The 12,700-nt window shown below is 33.1% G+C and overlaps 1 protein-coding gene across 1 annotated transcript in view; it reads left to right on the forward strand.

The window, feature by feature from the left end:
- The window catches only part of LOC133199715 (uncharacterized), a 37,595-nt gene that overhangs the window by 4,623 nt on the left and 20,272 nt on the right, over positions 1 to 12,700 (forward strand). Inside the window, exons 4-7 of the mRNA XM_061335584.1 lie at positions 8,784 to 8,882; positions 9,336 to 9,614; positions 12,250 to 12,385; positions 12,474 to 12,684. Of these exons, the coding sequence (XP_061191568.1) occupies positions 8,784 to 8,882; positions 9,336 to 9,614; positions 12,250 to 12,385; positions 12,474 to 12,684 (725 nt within the window). The remainder of the gene's footprint in view (positions 1 to 8,783; positions 8,883 to 9,335; positions 9,615 to 12,249; positions 12,386 to 12,473; positions 12,685 to 12,700) is intronic.

Raw genomic sequence — 12,700 nt, forward strand, 5'->3', positions numbered from 1 at the left:
ACATGATAGTAGGCTGATATATGAAGTTTATATAAAATTCCGTTTTTTGAAAAATTCACTTCCGGTCCGACGTTAGGGCCGAATTTTAAATTTTAAAATGGACTTTTGTCCGGCGTTTTTCTCGGAAACGGTTTGAGGTAAAGATGTGAAATTTACAGGAGTATTAGATCATGACATTCTCTTTGTTTCGAAGTTGTTTTCGTGTGTTTCCGGTACTTCCTGTCCGAACCGGAAGTAAATTTGTGTTTCGGTAAATTTTTAACTTTTTTGTTTTTTAATATTTTTTCAAGATATTATTATGTATAACAGAGGTTATTCTACAAATACTAGATATATAATTCGTTTTGAAATCAGATTCCACATTTTGTAGATTTTCGGTACCGTCATTTTCCCTATTTACCTAGTGGGCAAAGAAAGATAACTCTGACTTGTAAGTGAGAAATAAACTTTCGAGATAAAGGCGGAAATAGTATCGATGACGTTAGAAACATATACACTCTCCATATCAACATATTTAGACGTTCCATATTCACTCTTCTAAATGTAAGAGTACGTTAGTTACCGCTTCCAGTGCATGTATAGTTTAAAGTTACCAGTGTAGTGTAAGTCTGTATTGACAGTTAATTGATTTACACATGTATATTTCTAAAAAAAAAAAATACTATATATGCTAGGTAGCTAATTCAAGTAAATATATTATAAGCACTGAATATACATTTATAGTGATGGACAGGCATGCAGTTTTATTTATCTGGTATAGTAGTAAGTTCAGAATATTTATAAGATAGTTACTAAGCCTCCTATAATCAGACGATTTTATTATTCTCTATTATTTGAATGCGAATTTATCCCGATTTCCGAGTATTATTTTCAATATTAAAAAATATTACATACACTCGAAAAGGAACTGAGCGATAGAAAATCGTAATACAGTAATGTTTTAAAGCCTTTGGAAATAAATTGATATCTGCCTCTTAAAAGAAAGAAAATCAATTTATAGATTAGATTTGTTTATTACATGTATATTTGATAAAAAGTTTAATTATTTATGACACATGATCTATACTCTATATACCCAAGGAGTTATAAAAGATGTGAAAAGGCGATTCTTGGATTCTTGTGAAATACTCAAAGAGTTAAAAAAAAAATATGTGAAAACGCAATTCTGTGTGAAATAATGCTACGCTATATGTTTCTTTTGAAAAAAAAAAACATGATAAAAAAAATTGCACAGGTCTGTTGATATGTGGGATAAGTATACCTGAATGAGCACAATTTTATGCAATGATATATAATTATATACATGCAACTGACGTCCCTACTTTTCCTTATAATTCATAAAAAATAAAACTATCTAATTCCTTTGACCCCACCCCCACCCCCCACCCCCGGTCTTGATTAATATTTGGAGACGTTCGTGCAGCTAGGCATTTGAATTATATATTCGTTTTAGATTTAAATCTGGAACGTGGTTATAATTACCATTTACATGTCATGTGTACAGAATTTCATATTCTATAATGGTACATTTGTCATTTTGATACTGAAATGTTCAATTTACATGTCTGTGTGTGTGTGTGTGAGAGAGAGAGAGAAAGAGAGAGAGAGAGAGATTCCCTCTTAATCCCGATCCTCCTATCCATTTACATAGACCCAAATATATTTCTATATCAGTCACACCCATTCTTTATTAAATGTTTTCTGATTTCACAGTCAGTCATGGTCACATCCTGTATATTTTTCTGCTTAAAAAGTATCGCACGAAGTGCACTTGTGTTGACCTGTCAATCAAAATCACTTGACGCTCCATGCAGTGCAATAAAGTAGCCTGAGTTCGAAATGATCTTGAAGTATGATCTTTAAGTAAATCTGATGCAACAAACTTGTGAAAATATAAAATAAAATAAAAAATAAAACATCTTGGTATTATGAACTTCGATTGTGGGACGTGGAGACCGGTCCTTTGAGATCGCATAAATCGAGGTCCTGTGTCGCAGAAGGTGCTGGCACAAAAAAGATTCCTCACTGCTCAATGGCGAAAAGTGCAAAAGTATAGGACAAAAATTTTAAATCTCCACCGGCGAGTAGTGGCGTCTCCATGTGTGTGAAAAATTCTCGAGAGGGACGTTAAACAACATATGATCAATCAATCAATCGATTGCTGAATAATTACTGTAACTGAATAATCTTTCTTATAGGTATGCTCTCAAATCTTGATATTATAACTTTACAAAGCTCAGTGACTTTACGTTTAATGTGATACTAACTTAATTCATTATATTTATTTTATAACACCATCACAATTATGCCAGAACGTATACACAGTGAAGTTTATGATAGTAGGGTGTTTGTTCGTCTGTTTATTTGTCTTAGAAATGATTGAAAACATTTTTTTTTTTAATTGCTAATTATCCTTGCTCTGTGATATTCGTATATCTTTTATAGGTGCCAAACGCAGTATACAAGATTGATCATGAAAATCAAAGTACCTTAAGTACTGAAAGGACTTTTTTCCAGTTATTTTTTTCTTTCACAGTAAATATGATATGTATGTTTTTTACACCGAAAAAAGCAAATTCTTACAGATTTAGAACGGAAGACTTTTTTGTTGCCATGGCAACAAGAGTCTAGTTATTATTATTATTATTATTATTATTCCTCCCAAATTTTGTGAGCGCGATTACTCAGAGATGGTTGGATAGATTTTCACAATTTTTCACATGATAGTAGGCTGATATATGAAGTTTATATAAAATTCCGTTTTTTGAAAAATTCACTTCCGGTCCGAAGTTACGGCCGAATCTCCAATTTTTAAATGGACTTTTGTCCGGAATTTTTCTCGGAAACGGTTTGAGGTAAAGATGTGAAATTTACAGGAGTATTAGATCATGACATTCTCTTTGTTTCGAAGTTGTTTTCGTGTGTTTCCGGTACTTCCTGTCCGAACCGGAAGTGAACTTGTGTTTGGTCAATTTTCAACTTTTTTGTTTTTTAATATTTTTTCAAGATATTATTATGTATAACAGAGGTTATTCTACAAATACTAAATATATAATTTGTTTTGAAATCAGATTCCACATTTTGCAGATTTTCGGTACCGTCATTTCCCCTATTTACCTAGTGTGTAGACAATGGGCAAAGAAAGATAACTCTGACTTGTAAGTGAGAATAGAACTTTCGAGATAAAGGCGGAAATAGTATCGATGACGTCAGAGACATATACACTCTCCATATCAAAATATTTAAACGTTTTATATTCACTCTTCAAAATTTAAGAGGACGTTGGTTACCGCTTCCAGTGCATGTAAAGTTTGAAGTTGATGTGTAGTGTAAGTCTGTATTGACAGTTAGTTAATTTACACATGAATATATCTAAAAAAAAATTAATATATATATGCTAGGTAGCTAATTCAAGTAAATATATTATAAGCACTGAATATACATTTATAGTGATGGACAAGCATGCAGTTTTATCTATTTCGTATATTAAGTTCAGAATACGATAGTTATAAGCCTTCTATAATGCAGACGATTTATTATTCTCTATGATCTGAATGCGAAATTATCCCGATTTCCGAGTTTTACTTTCGATATTAAAAAATATTACATACACTCAAAAAAGGAATTAAGCGATAGAAAATTGTAATACAGTACTGTTTTAAAGCCTTTATAAATAAATTGATATCTGTCACTGAAAAGAAAGAAAATCAATCTATAGATTAGATTTGGTTATTACATATATATTTGATAAAAGGTTAAATTATTTATGACACATGATCTATACTCTATATACCCAAGGAATTATAAAAGATGTGAAAAGGCGACTCTTGGATTTTTGTGAAATACTGAAAGAGTTAAAGAGTGTGTGAAATAATGGTACGCTATATGTTTCTTTTGAAAAAAAAAACATGATAAAAAAATTGTACAAGTCTGTTGATATGTGGGATAAGTATATCTGAATGAACACAATTTTATGCAATGATATATAATCATGTACATGCAACTGACGTCCGTACTTTTCCTTGTAATTCATAAAATTATCTAATTCCTTTGAAGCCCCCCCCCCCCGTCTTGAATTTGAATTATATATTCGTTTTAGATTTAAATCTGGAACATGTGAATAACATTACCATTTACATGTATACAGAATTTCATATTTTATAATTATGAAATGTTCAATTTACATGTCTGAGAGAGAGAGAGAGAGGAGAGATTCCCTCTTAATCCCGATCCAGACCAAAAATTAGTTCTTTATCGGTCACACCCATTCTTTATTAGATGTTTTCTGATTTCATAGTCAGTCATGGTCACATCCTGTATATTTTTCTGCTTAAAAAGTATCACACGAAGTGCACACGGAGTGCACGTGTGTTGACCTGTCAATCAAAATCACTTGATGCTGTATGCACTGCAATTAAGTAGCCTGAGTTCGAAATGATCTTGAAGTATGATCTTTAAATAAATCTGCTGCAACAAACTTGTGAAAAAAATAGAATAAGATAAAAAATAAAATATCTCGGTATTATGAACTTCGACTGTGGGACGTGGAGACCGGTCCTTTGGATGAGATCGTATAAATCGAGGTCCCTTGTCGCAGAAGATGCTGGCATAAAAAAGATTCCCCACTGCTCAATTGCGATAAATGCCAAAGTATAGGACAAAAATTTACAGTCTCCACCGGCGAGTGGTGGCGTCTCCATGTGAGTGAAAAATTCTGGAGAGGGACGTTAAACAAGATACGTATAATCAATCAATCAATCAATCGATTGCTGAAGAATTACTGTAATTGAATAATCTGTCTTATAGGTATGTTGTCAAATCTTGATATTATAACTTTACAAAACTCAGTGACTTTACGTTTAATGTGATACTAACTTAATTCATTATATTTTTTTATAACACCATCACAATTATGCCAAAACATACACACAGTGAAGTTTATGATAGTACGGTGTTCGTTCGTCTGTTTGTTTGTCTTAGAAATGATTGCAAACATTTTTTTTTAAATTGCTAATGATATACGTATATCTCTCATAGGTGCCAAATGTATTATACAAGATTGATCATGAAAATCAAAGTACCTTAAGTACTGAAAGGACTTTTTTTCCAGTTATTTTTTTCTTTCACAGTAAATATGATATGTATGGTTTTTACACAGAAAAAAGCAAATTCTTACAGATTTAGAAGAACGGAAGACTTTTTTGTTGCCATGGCAACAAGAGTCTAGTTATTATTATTTTTCTTCCTGGGTAATTTTTTGTCCGTGAGTGATCTCCGAAACTATACATCCGATTGAGTTGAAACCTTTTTAGGGTTAATAGGAATGTAATGTAGATTTGCGGAACGAAGGTCATTTTGCACGCACGTGCATGCACGTGCGTGCGCGTGCAATGAGTAAAATGACCAATATACTTGATATTGCCATAACTTTTATATCTTTTGATGAAATACTTTGATACTCAGAATATAAGAATATATTAATAGTGTAGACAAGATGACATGGTCAGAATGCACATGCATGCACGTGCGCGCATGCGCATTGATTAAAATAACCAATACAATTGATATAGACTTAACTTGTACATTTTTTGATGAATTGCTTTGACACTCAGAATATAAATATATATTAGAAGTGTAGACAAGAAGACTTGATCAGCGCACACATGCATGCACATGTGTGCACGCGCGTGCGCGTGCAATGAGTAAAATGACAAATATACTTGATATAGCCATAACTTTCAACTCTTTTGATGAAATGCTTTGATACTCAGGATATCAGGATATATTAATAGTGTAGACAAGACGACATGGTCAAAATGCACATTCATGCACGTGTGCGCATGCGCAATGATTGAAATAACCTATACGAATGATATAGACTTAAGGTATGTCACTCGTCAGCCTTTTAGAAAATTTCAGTCAGAACCTCTTACTTAAAAACTATTAATTACAATTAAATCTTCATAACATATTTAAATTAAACAATGTAAAATGTTCAACATTCAATTAAAAAACTGCTCAAAAATTCATAAAGAAGCAAGATTTATAAGGGACTATTTCTTGTGGTGGAAGGATATTTAGCAGAAAATTCTGCAAATCTACACATTTATTAAATTTAATATCTTGGAACTTTAGCCTCACATACTTTTACTCAGATAATATTTTCCGTTATGATATGCCTAGAATATTAAATATAGGTCTCAATTTATATTTTTATAACAAAATTTACACCTTCGCTCAACAAACTTTGCCAAGAAATGAAGGTATATTAAGGAAATCGAGATAAAATTTACACAGTTTTTTGCCAGAAAATCGCATATTTTGACCAATATTTCAAAATTTACATCACTGACCCCAACTTTTTCTTTCATTATTTTAAACTTCTCGATACTTTTGACCAATCAGCACTTAAGTCGTAAAAAGTTTGATACAAGAAAATATTCTATTGCCTATTTAGATTTTTAATACCCCAAATATGAGACTTTTTTAGTGCAAAAAGGTCACACAATAATTTACGCGCATTAATTTGCATGATTTGTTCAATGATAAATATTATTCAAACTGTTTTACGTAAAATAAGATTATGTTTATTGTCATGGTTACATCTGATAAAATATGATAACGGTTAAAGTGATTAACCAAAGAGTTACAATTTAAGTGCAAAAAGTCAACTTAATTGTACCGTAGCTCAGTTAGATGCACACTGACCCCTCATTTTCTCTGCGATTTTGAGTCATACTATATGAGTACTTATCCAAAATATACTTCTCAAAAAATCCTTGATATAACAAATTTCACGAGTGACATACCTTAACTTGTATATTTTTAGATGAATTGCTTTGAAACTCAGAATATAAGTATATATTAGAAGTGTAGACGAGATGACATGATCAGCGCGCACATGCATGCATTTGCATGCACGTGCGTGCGCGTGCAATGAGTAAAATCACCAATATACTTGATATAGCCATAACTTTTACATTTATTGATGTTATGCTTTGATACTCAGAATATATAGACATATTATAAATGTAGACAAGACGACATTGTCAACATGCATAGGCATGCACGTGCGCGCGCATGCAATGCTAAAATGACCAATATACTTGATATAGCTGTAACTTTTATACTTTTTGATGAAATGGATTGATACCCGAAATATGTAGATATATTTATAGTGTTGACGAGATGACACGGTCATCGTGGACATGCATGCACGTGCGCGCGCATGCAATGCGTAAAATGACAGATATACTTCATATAGCCGAATTTTTTTTTCTTTTAATGAAATTTGAATATAAAGATGTATTAAAAGTGTAGACAAGTTGACATGGTCATTTTGTACATGCATGCCTGTGCGCGCGTGTGTAATGCGTAAAAAAACCCCAATATACTTGATTGCCTTATTTAATGAAGCTTACAGGGAATAAGACACCAAAAGGAAGTTGGGGAGCGTTTGGGGAACATCTGTAACGGTCCCCGTTACAATTAATACTAGTTATTATTATTCTTTTTTATACTTATTTCTTCTCCGGTACTTTTTTGTCCGCGAGTGTTCTCGGAAACTGCTCATCCAATTGAGTTAAAACCTTTTTAGGGTTAATAGGCATGTTATGTAGATTTGCGGAACAAAGGTTATTTTGCGCGCACGTGCATGCACGTGCGTGCGCGTGCAATGCGTAAAATGACCAATATTCTTGATATAGCTGTAACTTTTATATTTTTTGATGAAATGCTTTGATACTCAGAATATAAGGATATATTAAAAGTGTGAACAAGATGACATGGTCAACATGTACATGCATGCGCGTGCGCGCACGCGCAAAGCGTAAAATGACCATTTTACTTGATATAGTCGTAACTTTTATACTTTTTGATGAAATGCTTTGATACTCAAAAAATTTATATATATATAGAAAGAGTAGACAAGATGACATGGTCATCATGCACATGCATGCATATGCATGCACGTGCGCGCGCGTGCAATGTGTTATATGACTAATATAATTAATATAGCCGTAATTTTTATATTTTTTGATGAAAAGCTTTGATATTAAGAATATATAGATATATTAAAAGTGTAGACAAGATGATTTGGCCATCATGCACATGCGCGCGCGTGCAATGTGTTAAATGACCAATATACTTAATATAGCCGTAACTTTTATATTTTTTTATGAAAAGCTTTGATACTTAGAATAAACAGACATATTATAAGTGTACACAAAATGGCATGGTCATTAGGAACATGCATGCAGGTGCGCGTGCGCGCAATGCTAAGATGACCAATATGCTTGATTTAGCCGGAACTTATATATTTTTTGATGAAATGTTTTGATACTGAGAATATAAAGATGCTTATATAGTATAGACGGGATGACATGGTCATCCTGCACATGCATGCACGTGCGCGCGCGTGAAGTGCAAAAAATGACCAATATACTTTATTGCCTTATTTAATGAAGCTTACAGGAAATAAGACACCAAAAGGGAGTTGGGGAGCGTTTGGGGAACATCTGTAACGGTCCCCGTTACAATTATAACTAGTTGTATTTTACATTTTGTTATTTTCTAAAAATAATTCTATTATCAGAATTGTCTTGAAATTTTATACTGTCTATTATCAATAGTATGATATTAAAACGTATAGCTATAAACCCTTAATTTTTCTTAGCAAATTGAAAATCTTAAGTTTTAATTCCATAAGTCTACATTGTTCAAATTAAATAGTATTGAAATATTATGAATACTTGCAAAAGAGATGCTATTGATCTCTTTTCCAGCAGTTACATGTTCCCACTTAAAACCATGTTTTCCGGGCACCTGCAATAATAATTCTTGTTCATGTATCGAAGGCTTCAGTGGAGACTCATGTCTTCATCGTAAGTGGCAATCACTTTTTGTCCTTCAAATTGTCTCTTTGTAACTGAGGTTTTCTTTGGAATCCTGATAGGGCCACGTAGATTACTATCGCACCATCGAACATTGAATAAAGGGTCGATGGCGCGATGAGGATGATGCAATGGCGCGACAATGCTATGAATATGCTGCGATAGCTCGATGGAGCGATGGTGAACATCTTCATCGTCATAGTACTATCGCGACATCGTCATCGCACCATCGTGTCATCACTATAGCACCATCGCGTCATCGTGCCATCGCACCATCGTCATCGCACTATCGCTTCATTGTCATCGCATTATATCGTCATCGCACTATGGACCCAAACCTCGATGGTGCGATGATGCGATAGTGAACTTCATGACCCTGTCTGAATTTCATAGTTTTCCTTAATCATCCTATTCATGTTTCTTAAATGCGTATTTATCTTACAGTTGATGCTTCCAAATATACAAAATTTACCAGTCTGAACATGAAATTGATGATGGTTAAGAGATCAGATAATCAACTTTTATACGAGTTCAAAGCAGACGGCTTCTCCTCGTTCCAGTCTCTATGGGTGGACCGGGCGCTCTATAACTACTTCGAGATTTACTTTGAAGCTCTTTTTAATCCAGACATACCTTATCCGCCATCTTACATTAGCAATTATGGAATAGGAATTGTATCAGCATCTGTAAATGTTGTACTTAACAAAATAGGCCGAGCTGGTGGTAATTATTCCAATTTAAAGGGATATGCAAATCAATTCAATAACTTTAATAATAACTTTCACAGTTTTTAATACCAATATGTTCATAAAGATTACTACTTATCCTTATGCAATGGTGATTAATGAAGTTGATGAATGGACTAAAACATTTTGGAAAGGTTTGAAAAGGGAAAAATAGTGGAGAGAATAGTGTATCTATCTTGTACGAATTCTTCATCAAAATACATTCAACATGAAAAGAAATTGAATAACAAAATAATCACATTTTACCATTTTAGTTCACCTGAGCTATAAGCTCAGATGAGCTTTTCTGATCAACCGTCTTCCGTTTGTCAGTCCCTCTATCCGTATGTAAACTTTACATATTTTTTAATTCTTCTCAATAACCACTGGGCCAATTTTAATTTAAGTCGGCACAAAGCATCCTTGGACAAAGGGAATTCAACATTATTTTAATGAATAGCAAATCTTTCTTACAAGGGGAAATAATAACGAAAAGACATAAATAGGTTGGGGTTTTTAAATAAACTTCTTAGAAACGACTGAGCCATATTTGAAATATCATATCTATATTGGCTTCCGAAACGTCATAAAAATCCTTACAAACAAAGATACATAGCGGGTTCCAGTAAATGTTCAACCAAGCCTCTTTCTTTACTCCTCACTAAGATATTAACAGTAGTGAAGGAGAAACTTCAAGAGTACTGTGCAACAATATATTCGAGAAGTGCTGTAAATCAGATGTGGATACTTAAAAATTCCAAGGAACTTTTGGAAAATTTGAAATCACAAGATTTTACCAAAATCAACAGCTTAAAAACTTTTCAACTTCATACACAACCATTCCCCACGATAAATTAAAGTCCAGGCTTTTTGATATCATTGACAGCTGCTTTTTCAATAAAAATGGAACTCGTAAATTTACTTACCTTGTCATTGGTCATTTGCAAAATTATTTTGTTAAAATACATTCTGATTGTACACACAAGTACTCTGAAGTTGACATTAAAAAGATGCTTGAGTTTCCGATTGACAATATCTATGTGGTTTTTGGAGACCAGGTCTTCCAACAATCTATTGGAATTCCCATGGGTACCAATTTTTGTGCCCCGTTATTAGCAGACCTTTTTTTGTATTCATATGAAGCAGAATTTGTCCAAAATCTTATACTTGAATAGAAGAAAATTAACAATTAATAATGGTTATTTCCATTCTTATGTCGATACGATATATCCCAGTGAGGTAGAGACAAAAGATACCACAGAGTCTGACACATCTGTTTCATATTTGGATATTTTACTTGAAAAAGACGTTAATGGTAATCTAACAACAAAGTTTTATGATAAACGTGATTACTTTAACTTTTTAATCGTCAATTTCCCTTACTTATGCATCAGTATACCTTCACCACCTGTATACCGGGTTTACATCTCTCAATTGATTCGATACGCAAGAGCATGTCCTATGAACAATTTCTAAAACGAGGTAAATTATTGACAAACAAGTTGATGAAACAAGAATATCAGCAGTCTCGTTTAAAGTCGTCATTTTGTAAGTTCTATGGTTGATACAATGACCTTGTCAAAAGCTGACTGACGTTTTTCATACTAATTGTTAGATCCTTATTTACACACTGAATTGTCGACGTTTTTTTCCGTTATTTCCCGATCATGACAAGGAGCACACGGCGGGTGTGACCGGTCGGCAGGGGGTGCTCACTCCTACACGGCACCTGATCCCACCTCTGATGTTTTGGAGGTCCGTGTTTGCTCTGCTCCTATTTGTATTGTTTAATGGACGTTTGAGCTTGAATACAGTCACCATAAAAGATTAAACTTACGTTAAAGCTTTCTGACATAGTGTAGATCCTTAATTGTTTAAATAATTGCCCCGTAGGTAGTTTGGGCTTCAAAATAAGGGATCAATTTTTACAAGGGCTGGGACGATATATCGAGATATCGATTCTGTTTGAGGACGATATGCATATCGATACGTATGAAGAAATATCGAAATATCGCCAAAAAAAATTTTGATTTAAGTTTACTTTGTTTACTTAACATGTTGGGTTTAATATATAAAATAAAAATGCTAAATATAAATATTAATATGAGATACATAATAATTAACACCACTTGTGTAAAATAATTTAGTTTAACAACAGATAAACAACTTCTTTGAATAAATTATTCTTATTTGTGAAAAAAAAATGTTTTGTTCATTTCAATACAAAATAAAGATTTTAACCAATTCAACATATCGTGATACATATCGTATCGTGACTCAAATATCGAGATACGTATCGATATAGAAAAAGTTGTATCTTCCCAGCCCTAATTTTGACATTGAAATACATGTACATGTATATAGGAAATCACAATAGAATAATTAATTTGCAAACTTCCCTTGGTTATTTGGATTAATTTTGTAAAAGCAATTTTATACCAGGTATTTAAGGTGATAAAAATACAGGTGCTACTTTAAAGAGACGTATGGCTTCATGATGTCTCTTGAAAATTTGGCAAAAGGAACGTATCAATGTAATGCTTGTTTCTGATTGTGAATTCATACATGATTTACTCCCCTCTTCTTTTCTATCGCCTTTTACTTCGTATGTGGTCTTCTGTGTAATTGTATAGGTGGGACAATAGACATAAGTCTGAATACAACATTGCCATGCCCTGGAACCTACAATGATACCTCACCATATAACGAGCTGCTGAAGTGTAATATTTCGTACGGTCAATTCGACAGGATCATCGAAGACGGTGACAAGTAAGCTTAATACAGAGTTATCAATAAGGACATCAGTTTGTCGTAAAACATATCATTTTTATCTACATATGTATTTATACTTTTTTAGGTTAACGATACTGGCAGTTACAGAGATAGGTGGATTTAGAGAATTGTGGAACGGTATAGATGTTGTCAAAAAGGAACTATTTAATCGAAAAATAACAAAAAGATCCCTTGACTTCATGTTCGATTTTACAAAGCCTAGACATTGTTCCCGCCACCTTAATTGTACTGTAAAAAGTATGCTGCCACTGAAAATATCAAATGATGCAAGCAAGGTAGGTCCTCCAGTGT

Source organism: Saccostrea echinata, unplaced genomic scaffold, assembly GCF_033153115.1.
Source record: "Saccostrea echinata isolate AGI-Se365-2 ecotype Australia unplaced genomic scaffold, CSIRO_AGI_Sech_v1 ptg000034l, whole genome shotgun sequence".
Taxonomy (NCBI): domain Eukaryota; kingdom Metazoa; phylum Mollusca; class Bivalvia; order Ostreida; family Ostreidae; genus Saccostrea; species Saccostrea echinata.